General features: G+C 35.6%; 1 protein-coding gene across 4 annotated transcripts in view; it reads left to right on the top strand.

Moving 5' to 3' along the window:
• Positions 1-12,456, top strand: part of FBXL20 (F-box and leucine rich repeat protein 20) — a 103,712-nt gene that overhangs the window by 59,679 nt on the left and 31,577 nt on the right. For all 4 annotated transcript variants that reach the window (XR_002824367.1, XM_023732811.1, XM_004378023.2 and 1 more), the window contains exons 5-6: positions 1,308-1,402; positions 1,878-1,946. Coding sequence is in view for 3 of the 4 variants with exons in the window: in XM_023732811.1 (XP_023588579.1) it covers positions 1,308-1,402; positions 1,878-1,946 (164 nt within the window). In the remaining variant the exon portion in view is untranslated. The remainder of the gene's footprint in view (positions 1-1,307; positions 1,403-1,877; positions 1,947-12,456) is intronic.

Below are 12,456 nucleotides of genomic sequence, written 5' to 3'. Positions count from 1 at the left end.
AAAACTATTAATTTCAGTGCATCTGAACTTCATGAGAGCCTTTAAAGTTCCCAAGAGCTTGTTTAGTTTTTGAGAGTGAACAGAATTATTTCACTGAAATGAAATCAAAGTTTTTTTTTTCGTTTTTGTTTTTTCAGTAGAAATGTGAACCTGTGTTTGCTTATTTAAGGAAGGCATTTTATATTTGTTTATTGAAGAACAAATAGAGTTACAACTTGTTGTGGGTAGTATTTGCACATATTCTTGAGATGAGCATTTTGGTTCTTGGGAAGGCTACAGATAGTTTTTGTGGAGAATGAAAAAAAGAATAAAGTCAAAATCGTTTATTGAATTGTTTTTTCTGTTCTATGGTAGAGCCGCTTCTCTTAGTATAGTCTGTTATCTCTAAAATAGAGAAACATAATGGGTTTTAGAGTCAGATAAACTTAAGGCTTAAGCTTAAATTATTTTAACCTGAATTTGAGCTATCTGGTCCTTAGTTTTTTCACCAGGAAATAATAGCTTCCTCATAGTGTTATAAGAATTAAATTAGTCTTTTTTTTTTTTTTTCCTTTTTTAAGTTCCAGTGGAAATAATTCTCTTGAGATAAGAAGTTTAAAAAAAAAAAGTCGTACGTACTTTCCATTGTCTTCAGAAAGTGTTTTTAAAATAATACCTGCTGATATTATACTGGATTTTTATGTTTTTCACAATTCTCTAATCTTCATGGTTGTACATGTTTATGCGAATACTACCTGCAAAATCATTCAGCAGGCTTTTGTTCAGATTCTGTTATGTGCAGAGTACTACAGTAAACACATCAGAAGGGATACAAAAATGATAAAGACAGTTACTATCTTTCAGTAGCTGTGGTTTAACCAGGAGTGTAGTATACATGTATATAGTAGCATAAGAGCACCATAGGGCACCATTTCCTCAAATACAGAATGTCTTACAAATTGAACAAAATAAAGATACAGAGTTTAGGCATGTTTCAGGTAGATGGATTAATCAGGAGAGCTTTCTTAGAATAAGCCAAAAACCAAACTCGTTGCTGTTGAGTCGATTCCGACTCATAGTGACCGTATAGGATAGGGTAGTACTGCTTCATAGGGTTTTCGAGGAGTGTCTGGTGGATTCCAACTGCTGACGTTTTGGTTAGCAGCAAGCTCTTAACCCCTGTGCCACCAGGGCTCGAATAAATAAATTAGGCCTTTAAAATGAGAAGAAAGCTTTTCTCTTTGTTTATAAATTGTTTAAAAAAATCAGATGTGTTCTTTTCTCAAAAACAGTGAGATAGCTTATCTTTTTGTTTACCTGTCTTATAGGGCCGGGTAGTGGAGAATATTTCAAAAAGATGTGGGGGCTTTTTACGGAAGTTGAGTCTTCGTGGGTGTCTTGGAGTAGGAGACAATGCATTAAGGTAAGACCATAACTGTTGATTAATCTTCTTGTTGAATCGTCCCACCCAGAATAGCACCATCTCACCCAGAAAATACAAAAATAGTTTTTAAATGTGTAAGCTCTTTAGAACCCAATCACACATACATTACTTATAGCACAAAAATATACAGTAATAGGAGGTATGGTTTGGGGAAGAAAACAAGAACAAGTGCTGTCCCCAAAAAGCCAGACTCCCCATCATAACTGGTTCTTTCTGGGACCTTGAGTAAGATTTTTTTGACATTTGTTTACTCAAAGGTAGATCATTTGAACTTGGTTGACATAAAGATCAGTGTTTAAGAGTATGTGGTTGAAAATTTATTTGTAATGGTGAACCACTTTGGTACCAACAATCAGTATTGCCAGTGATAAAATCGTTTGTTATTATTATTTTTTATGCCTGAAGTGGTGCCCATTTCACTTGGGAGCTTTTACTTTGTTTCTTTCCGATAAAGGACGTTTGCACAAAACTGTAGGAACATTGAAGTGCTGAATCTTAATGGGTGTACAAAGACCACAGACGCGTAAGTATTGTATGTTTTAGAAGGGTAAGTCATAGCCCCTTGTGTCTGGTCTACACTAGCTTTAAATGCAGACCACTAAATATATTTAGCAAATTTCATCTTATTTTTACAGAGGAAAGCTATTTTAAAAGGAAAAAGCAACATTAAAGTAAAAAGGAAATAAACTTATTTTGAATTTGGCCTATATCCTATTTTGATATTTAAAGCAAAACTTAAAAAAATTGTAGTTGATGTATATGCAGTAGGGATACTGAAAATATCGATTACTAGGATTATTTTTATTTCAAGAAGAAGATACTAGCAAGTATATTTCAGAAGCCACAGTAAAATATAATTCTGTAAAAACATGTAAAATCTTAACCACAGGACTAAACAGCTTATGATAATCAGTAATGGTAGCATTTATAAAATGACTCTTTAAATGTGTTGTGTCTGTGTCAGTCGCAGTATAAAAAAACTAGACATATCCTCCATTCTTGAGAGGCTTACAGTCACAGATATAGTAGACATAATAAACCTTCAGCCCAAGGATGTAAGTTGATAATTACATGCATCAGATAACATTTGAATATTATGTAGGGATATTGTTGCCCATTGTGAGGTAAAATGAAGTCATTGTAGAAGCATGTTTGCACAGGGAGGAGCAATTTGTTACTCACCACGTCTTCCTGTCCAAAAAAGCCTCATGAAAGAGATGGGATCTTTGGAATTGCTTGGATAAAGGAAAGTAGAAGACACTCTAAGCATAGGGTACAGATTATTTATTCTCTTCTTTGAGGTCACAACATTGTTAACAACATTTAATGTAAAATAGTATCTGAAAGACAGGGGCTATGGTTATTAATTCATTCTGCTAAATAAGTATTATTCCTATGGATTGATGTGGAAACCTTTAATATGCGAGGCAAATTTGCTGGTGCCTTCCTCTCACTGCTGCTTCATACCAGTAACTCTGCATTTATTTTAAATAGATTACCTTTTGATTTTTTCTTTCCTTGAATACTTAGTGTTATAGAGATTAAGAATTCGACCATTTAGTATCTAGAAAAGTTAAATGTAATTTACACTTTTTTCTGGGAATCTGTTCTATCCCAGAGCTACACTGGCAAAAATACACTATAATATATGCCCAAGGCTATTCATTTGCGCTGTTTGTAATGAAAAGCACTACATTATTTGTAATAGCAAGATTAGAAACAAGCCAGATGTCTGTTGGTAGAGGAGTGGTAAAAGAAATGAGAAAAATTTCTATATAGTACTCAGGAGTGAACTCCAGGACATACTGTAAAGTGAAAAAAGGAGTTTATGTAATATGATACCTTCTGTAGGGGCAGAAGACTTACTGTATTTTCGCAGATAACACGCATTATATGTTCCCCCAACTGTGCAACACCCCCCGTGTTATTTTCGTAAGCACACTATGCCATTTTTTTTTTTTTTACATGTTACTGACTTTAGTTAACACTAAGACAAAATTAAACTATGAATAAGCAGATCTAACATAACCTAATGGTTTCACTTAAGACGATCTAATAAGGTTTTCGCCTTCAACTGTTGAGTTAATGCACTGTAATTATCAACTTAAATTAATAGAAACACATGCATGGTTTCGTTTGTTTATTTCCTGATTACTGGTGGACTACTAAACTTGATCCATGACGTTTTGACCATGACTTACAACTTTATTATACAGTTATGATCAAAAGCAACAGTTTCAGACTATTTTTATAGCATATAAGCAGGAGATTAAAGAAATGAATAGAATGAAAGAAAATGAACAGAACAGTATGGTTTACCTGTAATATGGGAGGACAGGTAAATGAGGCCAAAATTTACTTCTGGAAATATCACGAGACATGTGCAGTACGCCAGAACTGTTTTACTTAATTTCATAATTTCCACACATTATATATATGGGTGCATTATTTGCAGAAAAATTCTGTAATACATATGTGTGTGTATGTTTATATTTTTCCCGAAAAGAAACAATGGAAATATCTATCAGAAGCTAATAAAAATGGTTTATAGGGGAGGGTGACAACATAAAGAGATAAGAATGAAAGAGAGACCTCTGAAGTATCATGCTTTATAGTTTTACTTTAATAGCCATGTAAATGGTTGACATAATTAAAACAGTAATTAAGAAAAAAAATCAAAACAGTCCCTATAAACTGAAAACAACATAAAACACATAAACTCAACCATATCAAGCTGGAGCTATAACCACTCAGAGAAAAATTTCTGACTTGTTTTCTTCGGAAAATTTAAAACATACATAGAAGTAAACAAAATAGTATAATGAGTCCATTCCCCAGCTTCAACTATTATCAACTTATGGCCAGTCTTGTTTCATCTATAGTATTACCCCCTTACCTCCTCTCGTTTTATCTTATTTCGGAAAAAAAAACAGTTCCAGACATCGTATTATTTAATCTGTAAATATTTTATTATGAATTTGTAAAAGGTAGAGGCTTTTAACATAGTGCGTTAACTTTGTCACTCCTATAAAAAACTTAATAATATCTTAATAGCATCAAATAACCATTTATCCATGTTCAGATTTCCACTATTCTAGTGACTTTAAAAACACAGTATAAAAGAAAAAAGATACAAATTTAAAAATCAAACAGACTTCTGCTTCTGATCATGATATCATACTTGCTGTCTTGCTGTAAAACAACTAGATAACTGGCAAAATATATAAAACAACCAGTTTGAGATGTAGGATTACATGCAGCACAGGACTAAAGCCTAAGAAAAGTGAAATAAATGAGGTGAGCCCTGTGATTACCAGGCTTTTTGCCTGGAGGCATTTTCCAGATAATGGCGCAAGGAGAGGGTGCCCAGGCAAAGCACAAATATCTTGCTGATCTACAGAGAAAGAGATCAGAGTTCTGAGAAACTTAGATGACTAGACTGTGTGGCTGGTGAGGGAGAACTACTCAAAAAAAGGACTGCAGAAATCTGTGTAGACTTGGCTGAATACTAAATTATGTATATATGCACGGGTGAGACTCTACAAAACTGGGCAAAGAACATCTAAGTAGTAAAGAACAATTACTGGGAAGCTGTAAGCTGAAAAATTGCCAGAGCTCAATGAGACTGGGAGAAGTTTGAACCATCCAGAGTGGAGAAAGCTCATTGAACATCTGGAACATTCAATAGAGACTCCAGAAAGGTCACACCTTGTTAGTAGGGCTGAACTAGACTTGCCCTGATAAATGTTAAAAACAAACTTCAAAAGAATCAAATTGAGCCACAATTAACTTTCTGCCAAAGCAAAACTCAGCACTCTTTAAAGGAAGACAACAAAATCATTACAAGACATGCAAAAGAAGCCATAAAATGTGGCACAGAACCAGAAGAAAAACCACAGACCAATGAAGAGTTTTAAAATAGCAATTATAAATATACTCAAGAATTTAAAAGAAAATCTAAACATAATGAGATTAAGAGTAAAATGAAGGGGGAAAGTTATACTATTTCAAATACTAATCACAGGAAATTCAAAGTAGATACTAATAACAGGTGAAATAAATTTCAGAAAAAAGAGTAGATAAAAAAGATATTGCATAGTACCCTTAAACAAGTAGGCAGAAAGGTGGTAAAGCTATGGTAGACTGGAATACTATCAGTGAACTTGATCTGTTTGACATATGTAGAATGGTACACTGAAAAGCACCAAAATAAATACTCTTTTCAAGTGTACTAGGAATATTCACTAAGACATACCAAATAATGGACCATAAAATAAGTCTCAGTGAATTTAGAAGGATTGAAATCATACTGAATACCTTCTATGGCCTCAACAGAATTAAAGTAGAAATTAATAATCAAATATCTGGGAGTTTTAAAAATTAAATAACATACTTGTAAATAACCCATGGATCAAAGAATAAATTACATGGAAAACTAGAAAATATGTTTCACTAAGTAATAATGAAAACTCAACATTCAAAGTTTGTGGAATGCAGCTAAGGCAGTGCTTAGAGCAAAATATATAGCTTTAAATGCTTATATTGAAAAAGAAAGTTTTAAAATCAAGGATCTCAGCTTCCAGCTTTAAAAAGCTAGAAAAATAAAAGTAAATTAAATCCAGAGTAAGTACTAGGAAGGAAATAGTAAAGACAATAGCAGAAATCAATGAAATAGAAAATAGACATATAGTAGCAAAAATCAGTGAAACCAAAAACTGATTCTTTGAAATAAAATCAGTATGCTGGATCAACCTCTAGTCTAGTCAAGGAAAAAAAAAAAAAAAAGAAAGTGACACAAATTGCCAACACCAGGAATGAAAAAAGAAATATCACTACATATCCTACAGACATTAAAGAAATATCATGAATAACTTTATGCTGATAAGTTTAACAACTTAGATGAAACACATTCCTTGAAAGATACAAATTACCAAACAAATGAACAAAAATTACCAAAACTGACAAGAAGAAATAGAAAATCTGACTCACCCTAGATCTTTAAACAAATTGGATTAATATTTAAAATCCTTCCTACAAACAAAAACCCTCCAGGCTTAGATAGCTTTACTATTGAGTTCTGTCAAACATTTAAAGAAAATATAATCTTACAAAAAATTGTTCAAAAAATAGTCGTGGTGTGCTGTCGGGTTGTTTCCAACTCACAGCAACCCTATAAATGACAGTGTAGAACTGCCCTCAACTCATAGCGACCCTATAAATCACAGAGTAGAACTGCCCATAGGGTTTCCTAGGCAGATAGGTATTTTCTCCCATGGAGCCACTGGTGGATTCAAACTGCTGACCTTTCGGGTTGCAGTGGAGTGCTTAACCACTGTGCCACCAGGGCTCTTCTTAAAAAATAGAGGAGGAGGGAAAACTTCCTAACTCATTTTATGAGGTCATGATTACCCTCATATCAAAACTAGACAAACATTATAAGAAAAGGAAACTACAGACTAATATTCCTCATGGACATGCAAAAATCTTTAACAAAATATTATCAAATTGAATCCAGCAACATAAGAAAAGGGTAATAGATCATAACCAAGTTGGATTTATCCCTGAAGTGTAAGGTTGTTTTAACATTCAAAATCTGTGAGTGTAACCCAACTTAATGATAGATCAGTGAAGAAATGTCATATGATCATTTCAATAGCTACAAAAAAGACTTTGACAAAATTAAACACCCGTTAATGATAAAATCTCTAAACAAGCTAGGAGAAGGAAACTTCTTCAACCTGATAATTTGCATATATGAAAAACCTACTACTAGCGTCATATTTAATGGTAAAAGACTGAATGAACACTTTCTACCTAAGGTCAGGAACAAGGCAAGGATATTGGATCTCACTGCTTCTATTTAACATTGTACTGGAAATCATAGCTAGTGCAAAAAGCCATTCAAATTGAGAAGAGGTAAGTAAAACTGTCTTTATTCATAGATAACATGATACATGATAGGGTTCCTAGAAAATCCCAAGGAATCTATAAAAAAGCTACTAGGACTATTGAATGAATTTAGCAAGGTCGTAGAAAACATGGCCAGTACGCAAAACATCGATTTTATTTTTATATACTAGCAATGAACAACTGGAAAATGAAATTTAAAATACAGTGCTATTTACAGTACCATACAAAAACACGGAATACTTAGGGATAAGCTTAATAAAAATACGTGCAAGTCATGTATACTGAAAATGATCACAAGAAAATTAAAGACCTAAATAAATGAAGGGATATTTCCATGTTCATAGATTGAAAGATTCAGTATTGTTAAGATGTCTGTTCTCCCCAAATTGATCTTTAGATTCAACACAATCCAATCAAAAATCCCAGTAGAATTTTTGTAGAAATTGAAAAGCTGATTCTAAATTCATGTGGAAATGCAGAGGACCTGAAATAACCAAATGAATTTTGAAAAAGAAAGAAGTTGGGGAAGTTGTTGTGTTAGGTGCCGTCGAGTCAGTTCCAACTTATAGCGACTCTACACCACAGAACGAAACACTGCCCAGTCCTGCACCACGCTCACAATTGTGCTTGAGCCCATTGTTGCACCCACTGTGTCAGTCCCTCTCATTGAGGGTCTTCCTCTTTTTTGCTGACCCTGTACTTTACCAAGCATGATGTCCTTCTCCAGGGACTGATACCTCCAGACCACATGTCTAAAGTACATAAGACGTAGTTTCACCATCCTTGCTTCTAAGGAGCATTCTGGTTGTGCTTCTTCCAAGACAGATTTGTTCGTTCTTTTGGCAGTCCATGGTATATTCAGTATTCTTCACCAGCACCACAATTCAGAGGTGTCAGTTCTTCTTCCATCTTCCTTATTCATTGTCCAGCTTTCACATGCATATGATGCAGTTGAAAATAGCATACCTTGGATCAGGTGCACCTTAGTCTTCAAGGCAACATCTTTGCTTTTTCACACTTTAAAGAGGTCTTTTGCAGCAGGTTTGCCCAGTGCAATGCATCTTTTGATTTTTTTGACTGCTGCTTCCATGAGTGTTGATTGTGGATCCAAGTAAAATGAAATCCTCGACAACTTCAATCTTTTCTACCTGATTTCAAGGCTTACTGTAAAGTTACAGTCATCAGGACAGTATAGTCATGGTGTAAGTATAGACATATAAATCAATGGGCTAGAACACTGTTTCTAACAAGCAGCTCACACATATATAAATCACCTAATTTTTTTTGTTTTTTGCAAAAGTACCAAGGTTGTCCAATGGGGGAAGATTAGTCTTCAGAAAATGATGCTGGAAGAACTAGATTTCATAGGGAAAAAAAATGAATCTTGACCCTTATCTCACAATATATACAAAAATTAACTCAAATTGAATCATAGACCTAAACATTAAAAGCTAAACTATAAAATTTCTACAAGAAAACGTAAGAGAAAAAATACACAACTTTGGAATAGGCAAAGATTTTTTAGGACAAAAAAAGAAGTACTGGCCATAACAATTTTTTTTTTTTTTTATAGATTGGACTTGATCAAAATTTTTAAAATTTCTACTCTTTGATAGACAACATTGAGGAAATGAAAAGGCAAACTACAGACTTAGAGAAAAGAATCACATTATAGCTCCAAACTGGAAATAACCAAATGACCAATAACAGGGAAATAGATACACATCTTGTGGTGTCTTGGTCATCTAGTGCTGCTATAACAAAAGTACCACAAGTGGATGGCTTTAACAAAGAGAAGTTTATTCTCTCACAGTGCAGTAGGCTAGAAGTCCGAATTCAGGGTGCCGGCTCCAGTGGAAGGCTTTTTCTCTGTTGGCTCTGGAGGAAGGTCCTTGTCATCAGTCTCCCCTTTGTCTGGGAGCATCTCAGTGCAGGAACCTTAGGTCCAAAGGATGCGCTCTGCTCCAGCACTGCTTTCTTGGTGGTATAAGGTCGCCATCTCTCTCTGCTTGCTTCTTTTATATCTCAAAAGAGATTGGCTTAAGACACTATCTGATATTGTAGATTTCATCAATATACCTGCTGCTGATCCATCTTATTGCATCATAGTGATAGGATTTACAACATATACGAAAATCACATCAGATTACAAAATGGTAGACAATCATACAATACTGAGAATCATGGCCCAGCCAACCTGACAGATATTTTTGGAGGACACAATTCAATCCATGACATGTGGTATATTCATACCACACATAATGTAATACTACTCAGGAACAAAAAAATGCAGTAACATGGATAAATCTCAAAAACATGCTGAGGGAAAGAGTCCAGTTACAAGAGTACATACTGTATAATTCTGTTTATCTGAAATTCTAGAGAAGGAAAACTACAGTGATAAAAAGCAGATTAGTGGCGGCCTGGGGCAGGGTTGGGGGATTGTTTGCAAAGGGTCATGGGGGGATTTTGTGAGATTATGGAAATGTTCAGTATTTTGATCGGGGTGATGATTATACCTGTTCCCGTCAAGTCAAGTCAAACTCACAGCGGCCCTATAGGACAGCCCCATAGGGTTTCCAAGGCTGTAATCTTTATGGAAGCTGACTGCCACATCTTTCTCCCGTAGAGCAGCTAGTATGTTCAAACCGTCAACCTTCCAGTTAGCAGCCAAGCACTTAACCACTGTGCCACCAAGGGCCCCTTGATGGTTATACAGGGGTATACATTTGTCAAAACCTATTGAATTGTACACTTAAAATGGGGACATTTTAATGTATATAAATTATACCACAAATAAAGCTGATTTAAAAAGAATACACATTCTGTTTCAGTTATCCATGGCCACCCCAAAACTTAGTGGCAGCAGTCATTGGGGGGTTTCCAGTACAATTGAGTGAGGAGGTCAGCAAATCCTGTCACAAAAAGCAACTATAAAGCTGGATAAAACTGTCAAAAAGAACCATTTCAGAGCTCTGGAAATCAACTAAAGACATACAACAAACTAAGCGGTGTTTATTCATGAAAACTACTTAACTTTGGGTAAGAACAGCGTGAGTCTGTTTCAGTCTTGCCTGGGGCTACTCCCATGACCCCTCAGCTCTTTCTGTGTAGTAGTTCACCAGGGCAGGGCAGGCTGTGAAAACCAGCAGCTTTGTGCTACTGTCAGAGCAGGCTCTCTTGATTTTGAGCATTGTCAGTTAAAACGACAATAAAGAAGGCCTGAGGTGGCCCAGCAGAGCCCAGGATTTAACAGAGAGTTCCAGGAGGTGAGACAGCAACAGGAAGCTTATAAGCTTATCATATTATCCTGGTTTGACCAGAGGCTATGCCTATGCTCATCAGAAACCAGAGCAGGCTTAAGCCAGCCATATATTCCTGGCCAGCAGAGCTTGCATGCATGCACAAAGAGACATAAAAGAGCCTGGCAAAAAGTAAAATCTAGGGCAGCCTTGAAAAGAGCCTGCGCTTTAATGTCCTCCTCAGCCGACACACAGATCTATCAGCATAGAGTAGAAGCATTACTTACTTTAGCTGAACACTAAGCTATGAAGGCTCAGGGTTCACGTCTAGGAAGCTGACACGTGGAAAATCAAAGCAGGAAAGTGTAACTTACACTAAGGAAAAAAATGTCTCTGGGTGGGGGAAGATGGATATTGGACTTAACAGGCAGAGATTTCAAAACAGCTATTATAAGTATGTTGAAAGAATTAAAGCAACCCATTTTTTTAAAAATTAAAGTATGATGAACAAAGCGAGGGGCCGACTGCCGAACAGACCATCAATTGCTCATATGCAAGTTCAAGTTGAAGCTGAAGAAAATTAAAACAAGTCCACGAGAGCCACAATACAAGCTTGAATATATCGCACCTGAATTTAGAGACCGTCTCAAGAATAGAGTTGACACATGGAACACTAATGACCGAAGACCAGATGAGTTGTGGGGAGACATCAAGGACATCATACATGAAGAAAGCAAAGGTTATTAAAAAGACAGGAAAGAAAGAAGAGACCAAAATGGATGTCAGAAGAGACTCTGAAACTTGGTCTTGAACGTAGACTAGCTAAAGCGAAAGGAAGAAATGATGACGTAAAAGAGCTGAACAGAAGATTTCAAAGGGTGGCTCGAGAAGACAAGTAAAATATTATGATGAAATGTGCAAAGACCTGGAGTTAGAAAACCAAAAGGGAAGAACACAACTCAACATTTCTCAAGCTGAAAGAACTGTAGAAAAAATTCAAGCCTCAAGTTGCAATAGTAAAGGATTCTATGGGGAAAACATAAAACGACACAGGAGGCATCAAAAGAAGTTGGAAGGAATACACAGAGTCACTGTACCAAAAAGAATTAGTCAACGTTCAGCCATTTCAGGAGGTGGCATATGATCAAGAACCAATGGTATTGAAGGAAGAAGTCCAAGCTGCACTGAAGACATTGGCAAAAAACAAGGCTCTAAGAATTCACAGAATACCAACTGAGATGTTTCAAGAAACAGATGCAGCACTGGAGGTGCTCATTCGTGTATGCCAAGAAATTTGGAAGACAGCTACCTGGTCAGCTGACTGGAAGAGATCCATATTTGTGCCCATTCCAAAGAAAGGTGATCCAACAGAATGCAGAGATTATCGAACAATATCATTAATACCACACGCAAGTATAATTTTGCTGAAGATCATTAAAAAATGGTTGCACTAGGAAATGAACTCTTAAGGACTACGCAAAACCAAAAGAATTACAAAAGGGAACCAGGGAGGTTAATCTGTAAATGTCAACAGCATCAGAACAATAAAAGAAGGAATAAATGCTGTAGACATAGAACGTTCTAATGGAGAGGAAGTCAAGCGATACCAAGTAATAATAGACTGGTTCAAATCTAGGTAGATAAGGGTAAATTTCAAGGTAACTACAAAGAAAGTTAACAAACGTATTCATCAAAATAAAGAAGAAAAACATAAAGTCTCAGTAAAAACAAAACCTATAAAAACAAAAGAAATGAAAAAAATCTACAAAAAGGAACTCAGCACAGGAGAGTAAGAGGAACAAAACTGGAGGACATTATGCTGAGTGAAATAAGTCAATCACAAAAGGACAAATATTGTACGAGACCTCTACTGTATAACTC

The sequence above is a fragment of the Trichechus manatus genome, unplaced genomic scaffold (genome assembly GCF_000243295.1).
Source record: "Trichechus manatus latirostris isolate Lorelei unplaced genomic scaffold, TriManLat1.0 scaffold00054, whole genome shotgun sequence".
Classification (NCBI taxonomy): domain Eukaryota; kingdom Metazoa; phylum Chordata; class Mammalia; order Sirenia; family Trichechidae; genus Trichechus; species Trichechus manatus.
The sequence above is the reverse complement of the archived record's forward strand: the minus strand, read 5'-3'. Positions and strand labels throughout refer to the sequence as shown.